This window comes from Eretmochelys imbricata, chromosome 8 (genome assembly GCF_965152235.1).
Source record: "Eretmochelys imbricata isolate rEreImb1 chromosome 8, rEreImb1.hap1, whole genome shotgun sequence".
Taxonomy (NCBI): Eukaryota; Metazoa; Chordata; order Testudines; family Cheloniidae; genus Eretmochelys; species Eretmochelys imbricata.
Genome location: NC_135579.1, coordinates 38,937,207 through 38,959,880, shown reverse-complemented (window position 1 = coordinate 38,959,880; position 22,674 = coordinate 38,937,207). Strand labels below are relative to the sequence as shown.

The following is a 22,674-nucleotide window of genomic DNA, read 5'->3' as shown; positions in this document are numbered from 1 at the left end:
TGATATTCTATCAGTCTATGATATGATTCTATGATTAGTATATCCTGACATACATAAGAAGAAAAGGATGTGGTGGGCAGATTTTGTCAGTGAATTGCTAAATCTTGGTTAGCTCCTCTTCAGAAAGGCAGGTACCTGAAACTGACTCTTAAATTCATGAGACAGCAGCTGCCTCATTAAGTTTGTTATAGGGCTATCTGATTTCCTCTTTGGGACAGTTCCTTCTGTTGAGACAAGAATTCCCTTGGCTTCTGCAGCCACTGCAAAATCAGCCCTTTGAATACTAACATAGCCATTTGGAACATGTGCAGTCTACAGAACCTCATTATCAGCAGGTTTGATGTATGAGATGTAAAGATTTTCCCATTTGCTTTCAAAGATGCCCTCAAAGGCTGGAGTTAATGATATTGCTAACTTTTATTACCTGAAGCTTTAGGGAAATACTACTTTTTTAAGGTATATCTTTATTTAGGAATTCTTAGCAAGCTTGCACATACTATCTATGTAAATATCAGAGACAATACAATAAACATTACAGGAGTGACCTTATGTACAGTGAAACATTATATGATAACATTACTGGTGTTCTCTCTATTTAACAGGGTGTTACCATATTAGAGGAAAATATTTTTAGTGGATTTTTAATTGCTATATCAACTGGTGAGTCTCAGATTTTTACCACCCTTTCTCTCTTTGATTCAAGTAGTTCTGGAGTGGATAATCTCTCTTTGAGGCTCTGGGTCTGGCCTTTTCTTGTGCTGATATTGCTGCCTTTCTGTGTGGGAGAAGGAATCTGTCCCTATTTTAGTGCCTATGTGTTTTTTTTCCTGCCCTCAGACACAGGGAGGGACTGATTTCCAAGTCTTTTATGCTTCATTTTTTATTTTTAACAATTGCTGTGGCCCTCCCTTTAATTATCAGAGAGACTTCTTACTATCCTAACCCTTGCCAGTTTGCAGAGCCCTGCAAATATGTGGATATCCACTTTATATCCAGGGACCATGTTTGCGGATGGCATGTGGATACAAATTTTGTATCCGCGCAGGGTTTTAGCAGTTTGGCTAGAGGCCGGTAGGAGGAGTCGGTTTTGAGTGACATTGACAGACAAGTCCCGGGTCATAGGCATCCACTGGCATTTCCTGTCCGTGGCATAAGGACCGAGGGCTGCACTGGCGATGTTAGTTTTTACGCTGCGTCCTTTCCGCTCTTGGGGTGGCCTTGCCACTGCCCGCCTCTGAGCCCTGGGAGACAGCTCGGACTCGCTCACCCGGAGGCTGCTGCTGCGCTTTCCGGAGACAGGGCGATCGCCCTAAGGCTTCTCCGTGCTGTTCACCGAGGCGCTAAGGCGGCCTGGGGCACCCCGCGGCCTCTCCTCCAAGCGCCGCTGCGCGCCTCGAGCGGGCCGCCGCTGGCCGGGGAAGGAAGAGCTCAGTCCCGGGCCCCGCTCGCCGCCGCCTTGTTGGGTACAGCGCTCCCGGCAGCCCGGCCCGGTGTCAGCGCAGCCGCGCAAACGGGCGGGTTCCGGCTCCCGCGCCCCAGGGGGCCGCGCCAGGCTGTGCCCGGGGCGAGGCCGGCCGCGCCAGGCGCTGCCAGGGGCTGCAGGGAGCCGCGAGGACACGAGCTCCCCCAGGCTGCTCCGTGAGGACAGCGGGGTCACACCCCCTCTAGCTGCGTGCGCAGAAACCCTGATTGCAGCGCCGCGGGGGATGGGACCGGCAGCGAACCAAGGCTCGTCCGCTCTGCAAGGCCCCGCCCCCTGTAATTCCGCTGAGGGCCCAGCGGGGCGGGCTCGTGCGAGCAATCGGCGTTGGGGGCGGGGCTCGGAGCGCGGCGCGCTGATGTCACCGGTTGTGGGGGTGGCACGGAGGCGGCAGGTCCTAGCGGCGGCGCGCCATGGCTAAGACCGTGGCCTATTTCTATGACCCGGACGTGGGTAACTTCCATTACGGTAAGGGGTGCGTGGCCGGCGGCGGTCAGCGGCCCCGTCCTAAGCCCTGGGCGGCGGGCAGGGAGCGGGCCCTGCGTGGGTGGTGGAGGGTAGGGAGCTGGCCGTGGGCGGATAGGGCACCGGGGGGGCAGGGAGCGGGCCCTGGGTGGGTGCGTGGTGGAGGGTAGGGAGCGGGCCCTGGGCGGATAGGGCACCGGGGGGGCAGGGAGCGGGCCCTGGGTGGGTGGGTGGTGGAGGGTAGGGAGCGGGCCCTGGGTGGATAGGGCACCGGGGGGGCAGGGAGCGGACCCTGGGCGGATAGGGCACCGGGGGGGGCAGGGAGCGGGCCCTGGGTGGGTGGTGGAGGGTAGGGAGCGGGCCGTGGGCGGATAGGGCACCTGGGGGGGGGCAGGGAGCGGGCCCTGGGTGGTGGAGGGTAGGGAGCGGGCCCTGGGTGGGTGGGTGGTGGAGGGTAGGGAGCGGGCCCTGGGTGGATAGGGCACCGCGGGGGCAGGGAGTGGGCTCAGGGTGGGTGGGTGGGTGGTGGAGGGTAGGGAGCGGGCCCTGGGCGGATAGGGCACCGGGGGGGGCAGGGAGCGGGCCCTGGGCGGATAGGGCACCGGGGGGGGCAGGGAGCGGGCCCTGGGCGGATAGGGCACCGGGGGGGGCAGGGAGCGGGCCCTGGGCGGATAGGGCACCGGGGGGGGCAGGGAGCGGGCCCTGGGTGGGTGGGTGGGTGGTGGAGGGTAGGGAGCGGGCCCTGGGCGGATAGGGCACCGGGGGGGCAGGGAGCGGGCCCTGGGTGGGTGGTGGAGGGTAGGGAGCGGGCCGTGGGCGGATAGGGCACCTGGGGGGGGGCAGGGAGCGGGCCCTGGGTGGTGGAGGGTAGGGAACGGGCCCTGGGTGGGTGGGTGGTGGAGGGTAGGGAGCGGGCCCTGGGTGGATAGGGCACCGCGGGGGCAGGGAGTGGGCTCAGGGTGGGTGGGTGGGTGGTGGAGGGTAGGGAGCGGGCCCTGGGTGGATAGGGCACCGGGGGGGGGCAGGGAGCGGGCCCTGGGTGGTGGAGGGTAGGGAGCGGGCCCTGGGTGGGTGGGTGGTGGAGGGTGTAGGGAGCGGGCCCTGGGTGGATAGGGCACCGCGGGGGCAGGGAGTGGGCTCAGGGTGGGTGGGTGGGTGGTGGAGGGTAGGGAGCGGGCCCTGGGCGGATAGGGCACCGGGGGGGGCAGGGAGCGGGCCCTGGGTGGGTGGTGGAGGGTAGGGAGCGGGCCGTGGGCGGATAGGGCACCGGGGGGGGGGCAGGGAGCGGGCCCTGGGTGGTGGAGGGTAGGGAGCGGGCCCTGGGTGGGTGGGTGGTGGAGGGTAGGGAGCGGGCCCTGGGTGGATAGGGCACCGGGGGGGCAGGGAGTGGGCTCAGGGTGGGTAGGGGACCGGGGGGGTAGGGAGCATTGCTCTGTGGAGCCACAACAAACTCTCTCTGAGTTTCACTTACATCCAGAATCATCTCTAGAACATTAAGAGGACTTTCACATAACCAACCCCCTTTCAGGCAAGCTGCTACACTCCATGGTTAAAGGGTTGGAAGAGGCATGCTCTTTCTCTCTGCAGCTTTTCTCACTGGCCATGTGTAGGTTACCACACACAAGCTTAGGAACACTTCCTTCTTGAGTTTCAGTTAAGTCCAGAACAACCTCTGGAACAACTGAAATATCCTCAACCATCATAGGCTGAGAGGAACCTTCTATCTGCTCCACAAAGGACTGGAGGTACATTCTCCTTCATTTGGCACACTGCTATTTGCAACAGATAAAAAATTGGAAACCGTTTTTTCTTCAACAGATAAACTGTTGCCTTCCACAAACAGTGGCTCATCACACTGAGCTACTTTAAGCACATCACTTTTACCTATTTCAGGCTCACTTCTACAAACTTCACTTGCCAGCAATCCAGCACCCACCAGAAATCTACCCTTACCTTCCTCAGTTAGGGCTTCAAACTGACCAAGTTTACATTGCTCTGAAGAAATGTTTTCCTGAGCTGCTTTCTGCACTTCCTCTAATTCCAGATTCACTTCTGAGATATGACACACCGTCAGAAATTTCTTCACTATATAAACTGCTTTTCTCACTGGACAAACAGCTATTTTCCGCAATCCCAAGGCTGGAGACACACACTCTTCCTTGTTATAGCACACCTGGTTAAACACCCCCTCTTCAAAAAATCTCCCTGTTAGCTACAGATAATACAGAGGATTTACATTCATACTTTTTCTGGAACTGGGTTATGATGTTACCCTGATTAAACATAGTTACCACATCATTATTAAATAACAAACCAACATTCTTATAAACTGAGCAGATTCTGTCTCCATCATTGCCGTAGAGAGGAGCTGGACTTCCAGGATAACACAATTCCTGCTGTTCTTTCATTATTTTGATTTGGAATTTAAGTCTGGCAACTTGGGTCTCAGCTTGCAGCAGCTCCATTCGCCTCCTGTGAGATTCTCTGGCTCTCTCCTCAGCTTCTTTTTGCAGCTGGGCCAAGGATTGGTTCTCTTGCATCTGAAGTTCTGCCATTTCTTTCTCATGCTGAAGACACTGGCTATCTCTCATGCCTTGCAGTTTTGATTGTCGGTCACTCATTGTGACTAACTTTAACCTTTAACACTTTCAGTATCAAAATTTTAAAGTTTGGAATAACATGAGATTCTGATCCAAAACCCAAACGGTCTGGTTCTGTGGATCCTGCCAAGACTATGCCAATGTGACCTGTGGTGCCTGGGGGAGCCCTCATTGGAAATGCCAAGGTCAGGGCAGGCTGCAAAAGGGAGAGCAGGTACTCCCAAGATTGGTGGGTCACACTGAAGTTAAACTCTCCAACCAGTCACAGACTGTGCTTCTGATCCCCCACACTGGCTATCAAGAAGCAAATAAATAAACCACACTGCCCCGTTTATTGCATTCCAGTTCTCTGGCTCCCAATCAGCACCTAGATCCAGTACAGTGAGAAGTAATTTTAAAACTCTGCTCACATATACAAAATGTTCTTCTGACCCCAAAGGGTCAGCCGTGTTACCAGGTCAGTATAGGTTCGGATCTTACCCAAAATACCATGCTGCCAGCCAATCCTTTAGAGTCAAACAGGGGAGAGCAAACTTTTTGGCCTGAGGGCCACATCTGGGTATGGAAATTGTATGGTGTACTATGAATGCTCATGAAATTTGTTTTGGGGTGCAGGAGGGTGTGCGGGCTCTGAGGGGGCCAGAAATGAGGAGTTCAGGGTGTGGGAGGGGGCTCCAGGCTGGGATTGAGGGGTTTGGAGGGCGGGAGGGTGCTCCGGGCTGGGATCGAGGGGTTTGGAGGGTGGGAGGGGGATCAGGGTTGGGGTATGGGAGGGGCTCAGGGGTGCAGGCTCCAGGCGGCACTTACCTCAAGGAGCTCCCGGAAGCAGGGGCATGACCCTCTCTGGCTCCTACATGGAAGTACGGCCAGACAGCTCTGCGCGCAGCCCTGTCCACAGGCGCCGCCCCTGTAGCTCCCATTTTCTGCAGTTCCCAGCCAATGGGAGCTGTGGGGGCGGTGCTTGGGGTGGGGGGAGTATGCGGAGCACATAGGAGCCGGAGGCCGGACATACCGCTGCTTCCAGGAGTTGTGTGGAGCTGACTCCACTCCCTGGCTGGAACGTGGGAGCAGGGCATGCCCCAGACCCTGTTCCCCAGCAGGAGCTCGAGGGCCGGATTAAATCATCTGGTGGACCGGATGTGTCCCGCGGACCATAGTTTACCCACCCCTGGTCTAAAACTAAAGGTTTATTATAAAGAAAAAAGAACAAGAAGAGAGCTGTTAAATAGTAAAACAGTCACATACATACAAAGACTTCAAAGTCCATATATCAGGTTCCTAGCAGTATTCGTGAGTTCGTTGGCTTGAAAGGCCCTCTGGAATACGTCCGCAGATTGGATGGGTCATTCAGTCCTTTGTTCAGAGCTTCAGTTTGTAGCAAAGTTCTGCCAGAGGTAAGAAGCAGGATTGAAGACCAAATGGAAAAGATGCAGCTGTGTTTTTATAGTCTTTTGTCATGTGGCTTATGCTTCCTTTGTTTCAAACACAAACTGACCAGCCCATGGCTTGGAAGCCTTTTCTGTCCATAGGCATGCATCCTTGCTGAGTCCTCTGGCTTCTCTCAATGGGTCAGTTGTATAGCTGATAGTCCTTAATGGGCCATCAAGCAGGCTAGGCAGTGCTGATGCTAAACTGTCTGGGGGTGTCACCCACAAGCATAGCACAAGTTTGAAATACAGACATACATGCATAGCTATAAACCATAATACAAAGGTGATAGAAACACATAAATGAGATTATCATATCTGGCAAATTATAACTTTTGCAGATATCTTACATGGCATGTCTGGCATAAATCATTGCAATTTTACAATATTGATATTCATAATATTCTGAAGTGTTCCCCAGATTCCATACAGCATCACAGTGTTCCTGTGTGTGGGGTGGGGAGGGGAGAGGGCAGGGGGAGCTGGCCCTGTGTGTGAGGTGGGGAGGGGAGAGGGAAGGGGGAGCTAGCCCTGTGTATGGGGGGATGAGGTGGGAGAGGGCAAGGGGAGCTGGCCATGTGTGTGGGAGGGTGGGGGTGGGAGAAGGCAGAGGGAGGTGGTTCTGTGTGTGGAGTGGAGTGGGGTGGGGAGGGTTGCAGAGCGTCGTGTTTCTAGCTATGAATCCACTGTGTGTGATCTGTGGGTGCTGACTGTCTTCTTTTTTTCTTTGCAGGTGCAGGACATCCCATGAAGCCTCATCGCTTGGCACTGACCCACAGTCTGGTGCTTCACTATGGGCTCTACAAGAAGATGATAGTAAGCCTCATGTATCTGATGATGCTGAGACTCCCGTCTCGGGGTAGCATTGTCCGTACCTGTAAAGCCCTACATATGCTGCAGACATAACCACGTTAAAATACAGTTATGAAGTATGCTTGTCTGAACCATTTTATATTATGGCTTATTCTTGCCTATATACACAAAAGTAAGGAACTGTATTAGGATAGAACATGGTTCTCTATCTGTCAGGGATGCTTTAAGCCAATGGTTTTCAACCTTTCCAGACTACTGTACTCCTATCAGGAGTCTGATTTGACATGCGTACTCAAGTTTCACTTCACTTAAAACTACTTGCTTATAAAATGAGACATAAGAATACAAGTGTCACAGCACACTATTACTGAAAAATTGCTTACGTTCTCATTTTTACCAAATAATTATAAACTATATCGATTGGAATATAACTATTTCAGTGTGATACTTGAGCGTATTTTTCACTTGTGAGCCTTGTAATTCTGGTAGGCAGTGAAGTGACAGCAAGATTTCCATGCATACAGTTTCCACAGTATGCATCCGATGAAGGGAGCTGTAGCTCACGAAAGCTTATGCTCAAATAAATTGGTTAGTCTCTAAGGTGCCACAAGTACTCCTTTTCTTTTAGCAAGATTTAGGTTTTTCTTCACATTAAGTGTATTCCTATTCTTTGTCTTGGTGGCAGACATAGCCAAAAATGAGACTGCACAAATATATGTTGACCCAAAAGAAAACAGAACATCCAAAGCATGGTTCCCAAGGTTAATATACTCTTTCTGTACTAAACACCAGAACTAGGTTTGTGTAGAGTCATTAAACTTCATTTGCAGACTGTGGTCTGAGGAGAACTCAAGAAGATTTTCTTGCTGCCTGGCAGACTTGTTTCTGCTGCTAACATCTGATAAAATGAATGGGTTTCTTACCCAGTTGAGTTGAGCTGAGTTGGGGAATGAGTTGAATGTTGGGGAAGTAATTTGGTGTGCTCAGTTTCCCCTGTTCAGACCTCATGAAGCATTGGAAAACAGATAAAGTTTTTGTATCGACATTTGGACTTCCAGAATTTAGTTTCCTTGGATATAAGCTTTCGCATTATCATAGAGATTCAGACTGTTAGTGTCATGGCCTTTCATGGACAATTTAGATCATTCAGTTTGCTAAATATATCTGTGAGATAGGCAAGTTAAGCTAACCACAGAGTGTTGTCAAAAACAGAAGTAAGAGGGGATTAATTATCAGAAAAAAACAAGTTAACTTCTGTGCATAATTCCAACTATCTGTCAAGTGCTTTCCCTCTTGAAAGCCAGTGAACCTCTGTGTGAAGCAACAGTTGCTGATGTTCTGACCCCATCTCTTTACAAGAATGCGAAACAGGTGAGCACTGAGTGGCCTGGACTTGATAAAGTTGAGTTTTGACAGACTCATTAAAAACTTTATGCAGCTCAAAACTCATCTTTTTTGAAGCAAATTCTTAGTGCCCTGATTGCAAGGAAGGACTTTCTTTCCTGATCTTAGCTACAAGCCTGTTCACTCTCTTGGTCATTGCAGTGGCCCCATCAGTGCAGAGAAATTTGCATAAATTCCAACTCCTATTGTGTTTTTTAAAAAAAGTCAGTTTAAAAATGTACTCTCCATACTTTATCAAAACAGTATGTGCTTGTTGATATCAGTGGTTTCAGGGTAGCAAACATAAGCACTCAGCTGAGCTTCTCCACTAATATCCGTGGACTCATCAAGCTGAAGGGCAAATGTTTTTGCCATTTTAAGTTTCTGTACAAGTTGAGAAACAATATCCTCAGCAATTTCTTCAATTCTCTGATACAGTGTCATCTGATAAGGGCACTTCTTTGCGAGTATCACCTGCTTTTTTAATCAAGCATGTTTTCTGCAAGCACCACAGTGACAGGCAGAATAAGATCTTTGATTTTGCTACAAGAAAGGAGGCAGCATATGAAACTTTGAGTGTGTTTGTAGAAATAGTTGAAGTTTTTCATTTTAAGCTGACAAATCTGGAAGTCAGAAAGCTTTCTCTGAATGGCAGTCCTAGCTCCAGCTGTAATATGAATTTCATCTGCAAGGGTAGATGTGCCTCTGTCCTGTGCCTATAGTACTATCATCTTATAATGGTGACCTAGACAAGCCTACCTTCTTCAGATGCTCCTACTTGTTCCTGGGTTTTTGCATGTCTCGGTTTGGATTTTTCTTTGCACCTCCAAGAGTCTTTTTTTTTTTTTTTAATCCCATCTAAGAGGATTATTTCTGCATTAGTTGGCTCATGGTTAAATAAGTCCCACAGGCCCTGAATCATTGGAGCTAATAGTTCTGGTGTTCTTCTGGAACAACTCGTAAGTGAAAACTGATAGGAACCATCTTGAGCCATTGCCTCTTTCTTGCCTGATCCATCCCAGGAAGTCTCTTAGTGAGAAGCACTTAAACCAGAATATTCATACAGAAAATACCATTCCTTATCCAGGCCAACATACAGTTCTTGCAAATTATTACAGGGCACATCATATTTGTCACAATGTACCATCTGGTGTCAGAAATATATACTCTGCAACACGAGTGGGTCATATGGATTAAATAATATGTCCACAGCCAAAGGTGGTGTACCATTTAAGTGTTGAGGGGAAACGCCAAAAATACATGATTTCAGATGTGGATTTCAAGATACCTGTTTGAAATTGTGAGGTAATTATTTTTATAAATAGCAACCAGCCATGCTAGAAAGATACTTGTTGGTCTCCATTTGTACCTTTCACAGAAGAGCTACTGATTGGGAAGAATAGCTTATTTGATGGGCCTTAACTGTGAATTCTCAAACTTCCAATGTTTGGGTTTTTTAAATATAAATTATTTAACTTCCTGGATCTCTAATCTTTTCTTTTTAAAATGATAACGTTCTTTCAGGTTAAAAGTTTGATACTTTCTTAAAGTTAAGGCCAGTTTAAAAAACTCTGTGTGGGTATTTGTCCGTAGTGCTCTGTAGTTGCATGTTTCCATAGGCTCACGTCGTGCTTCAGCTATTTTTTTTCCTGAAGCTACTGAGTGTTTTAGTTTAAAATCTGTGAAATAGAGGATAGACACATTTGTGCATATCTGTAATTGTGGAGGTTTGTTTTTGTGCGTCAAATAGATAAGTAGTTCTGTTTTGCAGCTCTCTGGGTTTGGCTATGCAGGAAAATTTACCAGAATAACAATAACAATATAATTATACCGATATAGCTATACTGGTATAACTCCCTGTGAGGTCACTATTATTCCGGAATAACCCTGTCCACATGGAGAGTTATACCTGTGTACTTATGTGAATACATTTCCCCAGGTACACAAGCCCATACTTTCTCCAATTTTTTTAAAAAGCAAAAATTTCTTAATTTTGTTAAAAGTATACATTTTAATTAGAGACAGAAAAAGAAAGGCAAAACTTAAGGTTCTGATTAATCTCAGAGCAGCTTAATTTCATCTCATTGTACATATGTAGTATTCTTGATTGTTAACTTAGTTAAAAGTGTACTTTAATATGAAAAAATGCAATGTTGGCATATTCATAATGTTGTGAACACCATCTCTTGAATCAATCCCTACTTTCCTGACCACTTTTTGTTTAAAATTTGCATGACACTTGTTAAGCTGAGCACATAGCTGAGCATTTTTAGACTGACACAGTGATTTGGGGTATTTGTCTATTTGGAGTTTATTTGGTGGTGAGATTTGTGGTAGCCAAGGTAAACCCAACTCTGAGTAGGAAATAACTGTTGTGTGTCCTTCTCTTGAAGGTTTTTAAACCATACCAGGCATCCCAGCATGATATGTGTCGCTTCCACTCGGAGGATTATATAGACTTCTTGCAGAGAGTGAGTCCCAACAACATGCAAGGATTCACCAAGAGCCTCAATGCCTTCAATGTGGGTGATGACTGGTGAGTATATAGCACCTGGCAGGTGAATGGGAAGCACAAGGGTTACAGTAATCTCATGTGATTACTTGGTGTGGTATGTATGCATCATAATGGTTCCATTAAATGTATGAATTTTACATTTTTAACTAAAAAAGCCCTGCAGTTTAATGGAGCCATCAAGATGTTGCACACACCTTATTGAGTAACTGTTGCTGCTGTAAATCTTCCTCTCCCTCCTCTTTTTAATCTCTTTGAGTTTCAGTTGTTAGAGTTTATGGTCTAGATTCAGACCTAAGTTAGGGATTGTAACTTTACTTGGGTTCGTGAGGCTCCTAGCTCTTGAAAACTTGGACAGAGATTTTCAAAGGTGGCTAATAATTTTGGTTGCCTCAGTTTTTTGGGTGCCAAACTTGAGAAAACTTAAAAGATTCTGACTTTCAGAAAGTGCACATAAACTCTGAAAATCAATGTCTCAAACTTTGCATCCCAAATCACTAGTCAATTTTGAAAATCTTGACCTCAAGCAATAAATAATAGGATAACAGTACAGTCTCTGTATACTAGTATTCCCACTAATCAGTGAGGACAGGATGAGAAGTGATGAGATTTAGTTGTGGGAGGCAGAGGCTGCTATCCTTGCTTTTCCATAGTTTCCTTCTCTCCAAACTGAATAAGCCCAGTGTTCTTATACAGTCTGCTTGGAGTTTCAGCTATTTGCAGGACTATAAAGTGCTATAGATGCCGGTCAGGCTGCCACCTGCTTTAGGGTGAGCTGATTTGTCATTCTTGATCTCCATTGGTGGCCATATTACATGTTTTCACACACCTCGCAGGCCTGCACTCCTATGGCAGTGGTATTTGCTTTCTCCCTCAGCCAATCTTCTCATTGGGTTAATTTAACTATAGTTCTACTTTTGTGAAAACAGTGTGGTCAGATACAAGCTCTGGGGCCTGTTAACAAGCAAAACACATGGGAACAACAGATTTGAGGTCTATATTTTATTTCTGGTAGATTGTGTGTACACATTGATATGTTATGACTTGCACTTGTTAATGTGTGCATGCTGTGAGTCACTGAGAGTGAGTAAAGGAGTTCTTCTGCCGTAGCGATCCTGCTGGCGAGAGTGGGATTGCATGGTGGAGATGAGACATACTTTGCTACTCTGAGCAAGAGCATTGTGCGTCCATAGATACAATTTATTGCTCACAGCAGTCTATGCACTAGGTAGGTGAATAACTGGGGAGCATCTACAAACTAACAGACTACAACCCCATGGGAAGATCTCTTGGACAGCCATGTTCCATGTTATCATTGTTTTGCTGTGAAGTCCTGCTGTCTCCCTTGCACAGGATGCTTTGTGTTTTCTCTCTCCAGGACCTATCCCCATATACGCATCAGCATGGTAGAGGGCAGGATTTAGTCTGTATGTTTCCCATTCTCCAGGTCTGGAGTATATGATGAACATGATTGTTCCAGACTAACTTGAAAGTTTCTTGTAATTATTATCAAATCCACCAAGTTTTCCATAGTGTTTGCAAAGGATGGTGTAATGGTTGCCTATTGTCGTGTAGTCTGTAGTGAACAGGGTCAGAATGACCCCAAATTAACATTTCTCTAGCAGAGACTGCATTTTGATATTATTTGTCCAGTGGTCACTGAGAGTTTTGTTCTGATCTTAATCCTGGAGACATGTATCTGAGGTTGGGAGGTTCTATTCTGTTTGAATTTTGTGTTCTCTTTTTGCAGTCCAGTGTTCCCAGGTCTTTTCGAATTTTGCTCTCGCTATACAGGGGCCTCACTGCAGGGAGCAACGCAACTGAACAACAAGGTAACTCTGAGCTGATATTCTTGTCCTCTTTGAACACTGACGTGCCAACTGGCTGCTGTGGGGGATGGAGTCTCTAAACTAACCTATACCACATATGCTTATTGTACAAACACCAACTCGGTGTCACCTGGCTGTTAATTTGTGGGGAAATCTCTTGGATTCCTCCTGCCCCCACACTGACTGATTGCAAACACTGATTTAGTACAGCGTAAGTAGCTTGACTGGATGACAGATAGCGGGGCATCTGAAGGGACTGGATGGGTGGGGAGAAAGGGGAAAAAATAATTGTTGTGAGCCACAACATGGGGGCAGGGCTGACGTCCATACTGACATGCAGGGTTGGGCTTGGGTTTGTTGCTATCTTGCTCTTATCTTTGAGCTAATCAGCTCTTCTTTTCTTAGATCTGTGATATTGCAATAAACTGGGCTGGAGGCCTGCATCATGCCAAGAAGTTTGAGGTAATGACACAAGTCTAAGTATTTCTGTCTCTCACTCAAAGTTGGGCTCATTGCTGCTCTTCTTTTGACTCCATTTTATTTTCTTTGTACTGCAGGCTTCTGGGTTTTGTTACGTCAATGACATAGTTATCGGCATTCTGGAGCTGCTCAAGTAAGGACTCGGTGTGAGTGCAGCTGTGATACTGTTCTGGATTAGAAGTGATGCTCTGGGAGGGTAATGCTGTGTGATGTGGTCGTAATAGGATCCCCTCTGCTGATGGAGGGTTCTTCCCTTCTTGTTGTTCTTAATTTCAGTTATGCCTTAGACATAGCTCATCATTGGATGCCCTGGACAGTCTCTATTTCAGGCATCTTCTATAGCCTAACAGCTGTTCAGATGTGTCCCTGGCATGATTCTGCTCTTACATCTCCAGACTCTGTCTCTACTGGTAGCTTTGCTTCTCTGCCAAGACCCTGCCATTGCAGAGTCTCAAACGCTCAGTTCTTGACTTACTATCCTGTCCTCATCCTCAGGAGCAGGAATAGTTCTCAGTTAAGGCAGAGGACTGAGAATAAGGGTAGCTGGTGCTAGCTTTGTTGATTGTTTTCTCAGTTTACCATCTGTGAAATATTTTTCTATTTCACAGGGCACTTGTGTGGCTTAATGTGTGTATAGTTCTTGCCATTGTTAAGCACTTTGTGATAAATGCAAAATGTTGCTCTTTGGAAGAAAAAGTTTGAACTACACGAGAATCTTTCTGGATTCTGAATTTAACTGTATTGGCTCAGGAAAGGGAGCTGGACATCACTGGAGACAGCATAATGGGGACCTCCGCTTTGGTCAACAAAGTGTAATTGTGGTCCAAAAAAAAGGTCTAAACTCATAAGGAATGGGATGGAGAATTCTAGAAAGGCATTCCAATATTTTGTGGATTAATCAAGATTTGCCACCTCTAAATGTTACTGCATTACTAGTCACCTCATCTCAAACAGGGTGTTGGCTCTGTTGAGGGTTATGTCCCCTCTCTCTTTAACATTAGTTAACATTTACAGTGGGGACTTACACGTTTTGATGCTTTATCTGACCTCTGCCTCATGGACCCAGTAAATTTATTGCCCAGTAAGTTTAATCTCTCCTGCATTCCCCTGAATGTCCACTTGACAAGAGGACACTTCTCAAGCCCAACTGCATCTCCTTTCTCTCCCCTGCATTCAGACCTCCATTCTCAGTAACTTTGGCTTCAGCCTTCACTCAGCTTGCCTTTTTCCACATTCCCTGTCTCTGCAATGCTGCCTGTTGCTATCTATGCAATAGTGCCCCTGGGCACTGTGTCCTTCTGCCCACCGTGGCTGGGATCCACATTCAGGCGTCCATCTGGATGACTGCACTTCGTTCCCCTGACCTCAAGTCCTGGCTCTCCAGACTCCAGAGTGATGATGCCAGCGCTGTGGCACATACAGGGAAGAACAACTGCTTCCATCTTCAAATTACTTTACTCCCCATTCATTTCAGGAGCATTTAAAAATTGCTCTAATTTTTAAAGATTAACTAGATAATAAATTCTTCAGGGCAAAGACTTTTGTACATAAAGTGCTTTCTAAACTTCTCTGACTATATAAGTCAGTCAATTCATGGACTTGCACTACCCAGCCTCATCGCAGGTTCCTCTCGCTTTGTGTGTTCAGCAGTGGCCTCCTCCCTGACCCTTTGCATAATCTTGCTTCTGCCAGTGCAAGAACCTTCTCTGCAACCTTTGCCATCTGAACGAGCCCTCTGCATCTCTCTCTTTCATGTGCTTTCCATCGTGTCTCTAGTCTACTCTTCAAACCTGTTGTTCCTTGTTTGTGCCTCTTAATTTCTCTCTCTCTCTCCAGATATAACAGACAAGAGTATTTTAAGGTACTGTTTGTATGGTAGATGCTCTACGCAAATATTACTTTATGGTCTAATGACAGAGATATTCTCCAGAGACCTTAGTGGGGACCAGATGGGGTTCCTGAGCTGGAAGGCCTCTGACACATTACAGACTTGTGTTATGGGGGGTGGATTTTAGGAAGCCATAGCAAAGTGGTTGCTGTAGTTGGGATGGCACCAGTGGACTGTAATGCGCCTTTGTCTCCTGTTTCTGGCAGGTATCACCCACGTGTTCTCTACATTGACATTGATATTCATCACGGAGATGGTGTTCAGGAGGCCTTTTACTTGACAGACCGTGTCATGACAGTATCTTTTCACAAATATGGGAACTACTTCTTCCCTGGTACAGGTACAGAATCTTCACTGCCCCAGTGAAATGCAGATTTCAGGCCCCAATCACTGCTGTTACGTAGTAGTGTGAGGTTCTGGGGCTCTGGTTTCAGAGAGAGATGATTGAAGAAAGGAGTTCTGGAGAGTGGGGAGAGGCTGGGTGAAGGATATGGTCCCGTGGTAGTTTACAGAGTAGGTGGAAAGGATCTTCATGCCGTGATTGGGTCCATTGGCAGAAGTCTTGATTTGCTGTTGTCTGTACTGCCCACACCTGTGAAGTTTCAGAGCTGATCCTTGTGTGCTGTGACTGTGCCTCCTTTCCTCTGCCAGGTGACATGTACGAGGTTGGGGCAGAGAGTGGCCGCTATTACTGCCTCAATGTGCCACTGCGGGATGGCATTGATGACCAAAGTAAGTGGAATGCTTTCCCTGCCCCCCTGATGTCCCTGCTTGCCCTCTTGAGCCATGATGACAATCTGCCTTTCTCTCTAAAGGTTATAAACACCTCTTCCAGCCAGTCATTAACCAGGTGGTGGACTATTACCAGCCCACATGCATAGTGCTGCAGGTAGGAGAGCGGGTCTGTGTGCATATGTTGCAGAGGGTATGGATAGGAGCTATGCACTCTCCAGTATTTGCATCTGTGGCTCCCTGGGGAAATATGGACAGATGGGTGCAGGCTGGCTGGAATGCTGCTTGTGGCTCTGTGGTAGGTGGGTATATCTGTGGGGTGCTGATGGCTTGTTAGGATGTGCATTTGGAGAGTAATGCTTCTTAGCCAGGACTCAGCTGTTCTTTCTCTTCCCTAGTGCGGTGCTGACTCCTTGGGTTGTGACCGTCTGGGTTGCTTTAACCTCAGTATAAGAGGACATGGGTAAGTTCAGCAGGGGTGTGGATGGAGCATTTAAAGGACCATCATTGCAGTCTGTGAAAGAATGCATTGGATCCTTCACTGCGAGACTTGAGCTCAACGAGAGCAATCTAGTTCCCTGTGTGATAGGAGGCTCTCCTCAGAAGAGCGAATAAGGGGTAAGATTCTGCAGAAGCAGATTCCCCAGACTAGATTTGGGATCTCACAACATTTCTTCCGGCAATGCTCTGCCAGAATGCATGAATAACAAAGCTCAGATTTCTCTCAAGCCATGAGAACAGCTCCCATCAGGGCAAGGTTTGGGTTTCACTGATGGGAGCCCTGAACTCTGTGTATCATACGGTTAGGTATGTTACTGGGTTGAGCATGGTGCTGCATTGATGAGCTTAGATCAGCTGCTAACAGTCACAGGTTCCCCTTCTGCTTTGGGTTTTTAGGGAGTGTGTGGAGTATGTAAAGAGTTTCAACATCCCCCTTCTGGTGCTGGGAGGAGGTGGCTATACCGTTCGTAATGTGGCACGATGCTGGTGAGTCTTTCATATGCTTGTTGAAGAATGTCCTATTTGTTGCAGATGGCGTGAGGGTTATCAATGCTTGTGCTTCTTAGGACCTTTATTCAGCTGTAACTGGCTCTGAGTTTCAGGCAGACTGCCAGTAAGTACTATGTAATGGGGGGAAAAGTTGATCTTTTCTGCACTGAGTATAATGTTCTGTGTTTTTAGGACCTATGAAACGTCGCTGCTTGTGGATGAAGCAATTAGTGAGGAACTCCCATACAGTGGTGAGTCAGCATCATCTTGTTACAGATTACCATGTTGTGCCAATATTTAAATAGGGTAAGTGGGACGACCTGGGTAAGTATAGGCCTGTCAGTCAGACATGTGCGTGCGCATGCACACGCCCCCCCCCCAAATATTTCCATGTTTAAATATGAATAGATAATACTATAGTAAATGAAACAATTAATTCCATGACTGTGGCTTTTTTGGGTAATACTGATTGCTAATTTGGCTCCTGAACCAGAGGCCTGAATATCACTGTTCTAATCATATATATATTATTTCTCACGTCAAAATGACTGACCAAGTATTTACTGTATCAACTAAAATTGATTGATAACATAGTAAGAGCATCTTGATTGGTTAATAACTTAGATTGGTTAATAATTATATTACACAGCATTTTAAAGAGCCCACTTGCAGCTTGTGAGCTGCAGTCTGAGTATCATTGGATTAGAAAGATATAAAATCAACATAAGATACATTAAATGGAATAAAAACTGGCTAACTGACAGGTCTCAATGACAAATGGGGAATCATCATTGAATGAATGTGTTTCCACTGAGGTCCCACAGGAATCTGTTCTTCGCTCTATGCTATTTAATATTTTTATCAATGACTTGGGAAAAAAACATAAAATCATCAATGAGAAATTTTGGAAATGACACACACGAATTGGGGGAGTGGTAAATAATGAAAAGGATGAGGTCACTGTTACAGAGCTCTCTGGATCACGTGGAAAGCTGGGTGCAAGCAAGCACTATGCATTTTAATATGACTAAATGTAAATGTATACATCTAGGAACAAAGAATGTAGGCCATACTTTCAGGATGTGGGACTCTATCCTGGGAAGCAGTGACTCTGGAAAAGATTCAGGAGTGGTGGTGGATAATCAACTGAACACGAGCTCCCAGTGCGATGCTGTGGCCAAAAGGATTAAAGTGATTCTTGGATGCCTAAACAGGGGAATCTTGAATAACTATAGAGAGGTTATTTTATCTCTGTATTTGGCACTGGTGTAATGGCTGCTGGAATCCTGTATCCAGTTCTGGTGTTCACAATTCAAGAAGAAGGTTGATAAATTGGAGAATGTTCGGAGCCGCAAGAATGACTAAAAGGATTAGAAAACCCACCTTATAGTGCTAGACTCAAAGAGCTCAATATATTTATTTTAACAAAGAGAAGGTTAAGGGATGACTTGATTACAGTCTACAGATTACAGTCAGGGTACCTTCAGATATTTGATAATGGGCTCTTTCGTCTAGCAGTGAAAGGTATAACACGATCCAGTGGCTGGAAGTTGAAATGAGACAAATTCAGATTGGAAATAAGGTATAATTTTTTAACAGTGACAGTAATTAACCATTAGAACAAGTTGCCAGAGTTGTGGTTGATTCTCCATCACTGGCAATTTTTATATCAAGATTGAATGCTTTTCTAAAAGATCTGTTTTAGGAATTATTTTAGGAAAGTCTCTGACCTATGTTGTTATAGAGCAGGTCAGACTAGCTGATCACAATGGTTCCTTTTTAGCCTTGGAATAAATTAATCTGAGTTTCCCCACTCTCTTCATAAATTTAGCTAATGTGCCTCGATGTTCTGATGCTTCAGGAATGTTAGCTGGATTCCACACTCTATGTTAATGAATGTTAACTAGAGTGGGGCCGAAGCAGTAGTATCTTCTGATCCTAACCCATGTGTTCTAGATCTTTCTTGCTTCCTACTATACACATCCCCCATCTGTGATGGGCCTCACTGGGCAGACATATCTGCATTACAGTATCGTGTTCTAAATTCCTCACACAATGTTCCTGTGGGCTTTCTCTTTTCTTTCTGGCAGCGTACCCCTCATGATGACGGAGTTGGCTCTCACTGTGCTCTTGATGGTATGGTGACAGCTAGCATGGTGTAGGGTAGGCTGTTCCCATCTCTGCAGAACAGTGTTTCAGAAAAACTAGTTTCAAACTCCCCTCGCCCCGATCTTTAACTCTTTACTGGTTCCCTCACAGAATACTTTGAGTACTTTGCTCCAGACTTCACCCTCCACCCAGATGTCAGTACAAGAATTGAGAACCAGAACTCTAGACAGGTGAGTGGCTCTGGCCTTGTCCTGGACATGCTACTCTGCATCACCCAACATAGCTATGTGATGTAGTCTGAAAAGAAAAGGTCTCTGCTTGATGCTAGATCCTGTGAAACCAGGTGGAGTTCAGCCAGTAGCTCACCCAGGAAAAACTTGTCAGGGCAGGGCAACAAGAGGCTTTCCTGCTCATCACAGTGTTGGACAACATGCTTTCTTCTTTGCAGCCACAGGCGCCAGCTTCTAATTTTCCCCATCCCCCACTACATCCCTTCCTCTAAGCCCTCACCCTGCCTCTTCCCACCCCTACTCCACCCTTGCCCCACCTCTTCCCTGTCTCTGCCCCTCCCCTGAGCGCGCCCCATTCCCGCTCCTCCCTCCCTTCCAGCATGCAGGAGGCAGTGGGAAGGAGGGGGAGGAGTTGATTGGCGGGGGCTGGCAGCGGGAGGGAGGGAAGCTTGGCTGCCAGTGGGTGCTAAGCACCTGCTAATTTTTCTCTGGGAGCTGGCACCTATGTTTGCAGCCCCACAGCATCTTTGAGATGTAGGGAGCTCTCCAAAGACACTTCATATTTGAGAAACTTGAAGGTCCTTTTACAATTTCCTTTCCACTTCTGAAGCCCCTGCCCTTAATCTTAGGCTTGGTCCTACGTCAGACTTATGTCTATATAACTAGGTCGCTCAGCAATGCAGTTACACCAACCTAACTCCCAGTGTAGGCTAGTGCTAATTGACAGGAGAAGTCTCCCATTGACATAGCTACTGCCTCTCAGGGAGGTGGATAACCCTTATGGCAGTGGCTCTCAACCTTTCCAGACTACGGTACCCCTTTCAGGAGTCTGATTTGTCTTGCGTACCCCAAGTTTCACCTCACTTAAACTACTTGCTTAAAACAGAACTCAAAATCAGACACAAAAATACAGAAGTGTCGCAGTACATTCTTACTGAAAATTTTTTTAGTTTCTCATTTTATCCTATAATTATAAACTAAATCATTTGGAATATAAATATTGTACTTACATTTCAGTGTATAGTATTTAGAGCAGTATAAGCAAGTCATTGTATGGAATTTTAGTTTTTACTGACTTCAGTAGTTCATTTTATGTAGCCTGTTGTAAAACTAGGCAAATCTCTAGATGAGTTGATGCGTACCCCTTGGAAGACCTCTGGAAACCCCTAGGGGTACACATACCCCTGGTTGATAACCACTGACCTACGGCAATGGGAGAAGCCCTCCTGTCAGCGTAGATAGTGTCTTTGCTGAAGTGCTACAGCAGCACAGCTGCATCCTTTTAAGTGCAGACCAAGCCCTCAGTGCCTGGGTTGAGTATATTATGTTCTATGCTACAGTTTAAAGCCATTTGCACTGATGGCATTTCATAGAATCATAGAATATCAGGGTTGGAAGGGACCTCAGGAGGTCATCTAGTCCAACCCCCTGCTCAAAGCAGGACCAATCCCCAATTTTTGCCCCAGATCAGCCCCCTCAAGGATTGAACTCACAACCCTGGGTTTAGCAGGCCAATGCTGAAACCACTGAGCTATCCGTCCCCCATTTGCTTGGCCTTAGGGCATGCATGGTACAGGCAGGTGTTAATGCCAGCAATTGTGGTACTGTCTCTTCAATCTAAGCTGATCTGCTCCTTCTGTTCCTAACCAGTACTTGGATCAAATCAGACAGACAATATTTGAGAATCTGAAAATGCTGAACCATGCCCCCAGCGTCCAGATCCATGATGTTCCTTCTGACCTGCTCAGTTATGACCGTGCGGACGAGCCTGATCCAGAGGAGAGAGGCTCTGAGGAGAACTACAACAGGTACTGCACCTCTGGTTCTTGTTCTGATGAGCTGGGAAAGGGGCTCCTCTCTTATGTTCATCCCATCCCAGTGAGGGGAGATATGGTGGGGACTGTCCACATCCCAGAGTAGATATTGCATCCCTTTTTATTCTCTGGTTCCTATCCAGAGAAACTTCTCTACTAGCATGTGGTTACATGCCTCAGAGGACATATCCTATGTCTGCTAGGCCAGGAGATGTGTCCCTCTTTCTAGCAACGTGTTCTTATCCCTTTGTCTAGACAAACTCTGCTCTTCTGAAAATGCTGGAAAAGGCTGCCTGTCCTTATGTTCTTGTCTGTCTTTTAGGCCTGAGGCTTCTAATGAGTTCTATGATGGTGACCACGATAATGATAAAGAAAGTGATGTCGAGATCTGAGGGCTGAGTTGTTGGACTCTGAACTGTGGGGCGGTCCCTATTAAGACGTTGGTGCTTGGTGGAGATGACTGGGATACACATGAGCCAGTAAAAGGTCTCTTCTTGGACCTCCCCTTTATATTTGATGCATGTGGCAGCAGGAGCAGCACTGCTGGGGCAGGCTGGCTATCTACGGAGTCATAGAGCAGTGAAACCTGTTCCTTACCTTCTCCAGTCCCTCAGGGATCTGACTCTCACCACTAGGGCAAATGGAAATTCATGTGACACTTGGATCCACACCATGGTCTCTGTGCTGCTGCCATACAACCAGTTTCAGAGGCCAGTCTGCAGTGGCTTCACCAGCTCCTCTCAATACAGCTCAGGCTCCAGCCAGAGAGATGGGAGTCAGTGCTGTGGTGCCTAGAATCTCCCTGTCCCCTTCATCAGCACCACTCAATGTGTCCTTGTCCCTCTGCTCAGGCAAAAGATCTGAAGTCCACTGAAACCTGCAGTGAGGTTCACTTTCTGCCAGCTTTTCCAGCCATCCTAAGTTACTGTATTTGGGGAAACCCAGTAAAGAGGCAAGATCAGTTCTGGGTTTGAGACTTGGGGAAGGGGTGAGACTGGGCAGTTCTGGGTCCAACCTGGTGGAACAGGGAGGGGAGAACGTATTCAGAGTCTAGCCTTTGTCTTACTCTGGAGTAGCTTTGTTCTGTGTCTGCTGACAAGAACCACGGCTATTTGCCATATTTGGTTTTGTCCCAAGCTCCCTATCTAGATTTTTCCCTCAGGCTCAAATTACTTTGGAGCAGAGGGTGCAGGGGTTGGTTGCAGGGGGCTGTACCGTACTTGGTGTGGTGCATTCCCACTTCTGTTGTAACCTTCAGACACCTTTCCCTCCCCTAGCCCAGGTCCTTTTATACATGGATAGAGAATTTGGGGTGAATCACATACCCTAAGTAGAAGGCCTTTCCCCTCACTAACAACCTGGAAGAATTCATTCTGTTCTGTGGTGAGGGAAGTGGCGCCTGAAGCTGAAAAGATGAGCTTTTCTACCCCTACCACAGTGTAGGGACCTTTCTCCTAGGGGGTACCCTCAATCCCGAATGCTCGGTCTGAGCCTGGGGGCTCGTGCTGTCTCTGTTTGGAGAATTTTGTCTTAGCTGGGGAGTGGAATGGGCATCAGCCTCCTGCTCTCTGTTTTCTGTTTGTTTTACCAATGTTTTTAAACAATAAACCAAGATGGTATTTTTTGTATGTTATTTGCTGTTTTGTCTGAAAAGCTTATGTATGGTTTGCTTCTGTCCATGCCTCTGAGTGAAAGCACCAAAGGCTTCTAGCTAGTGCCCTCTGTGCAGATGAACTGACCGCCTTGCAGGGAGCAACAAGCCTTTGCTCTTAAGGGCATGTTTGGAGAAGGCATTTACAATCAATGGTCCTTTCCAGCCACAAACCTCCTTGAGTCTCTGCACCTTGCTATGTGTCCCACCCTTATTTCCCTAACCCTAGCACCCAAGGCTGAGTTCCCCATTACTGGGTCTCTAACTGTCC

At 46.8% G+C, this 22,674-nt stretch overlaps 1 protein-coding gene across 4 annotated transcripts; it reads left to right on the top strand.

Moving 5' to 3' along the window:
• The first annotated feature begins 1,165 nt into the window (after nt 1–1,165).
• On the top strand, nt 1,166–22,385 carry HDAC3 (histone deacetylase 3). Of its 4 annotated transcripts, XM_077825480.1 has the most exons (16): nt 1,166–1,552; nt 1,584–1,948; nt 6,706–6,788; nt 10,562–10,704; nt 12,431–12,512; nt 12,915–12,971; nt 13,067–13,122; nt 15,084–15,217; nt 15,529–15,609; nt 15,693–15,766; nt 16,008–16,072; nt 16,507–16,596; nt 16,792–16,850; nt 18,859–18,938; nt 20,589–20,746; nt 21,075–22,385. In XM_077825480.1, the coding sequence occupies exons 2-16, from the start codon at nt 1,894–1,896 to the stop codon at nt 21,142–21,144; spliced, it is 1,287 nt and encodes a 428-aa protein (XP_077681606.1). In that variant the 5' UTR covers nt 1,166–1,552; nt 1,584–1,893; the 3' UTR covers nt 21,145–22,385. The 4 variants fall into 4 exon arrangements, with proteins under 4 accessions (XP_077681606.1, XP_077681605.1, XP_077681607.1 ...); XM_077825479.1 differs by having other exon boundaries at nt 1,166–1,948; XM_077825481.1 differs by lacking the exons at nt 1,166–1,552; nt 1,584–1,948; nt 6,706–6,788 and adding an exon at nt 7,568–8,156.
• The last annotated feature ends 289 nt before the right edge of the window (nt 22,386–22,674 follow it).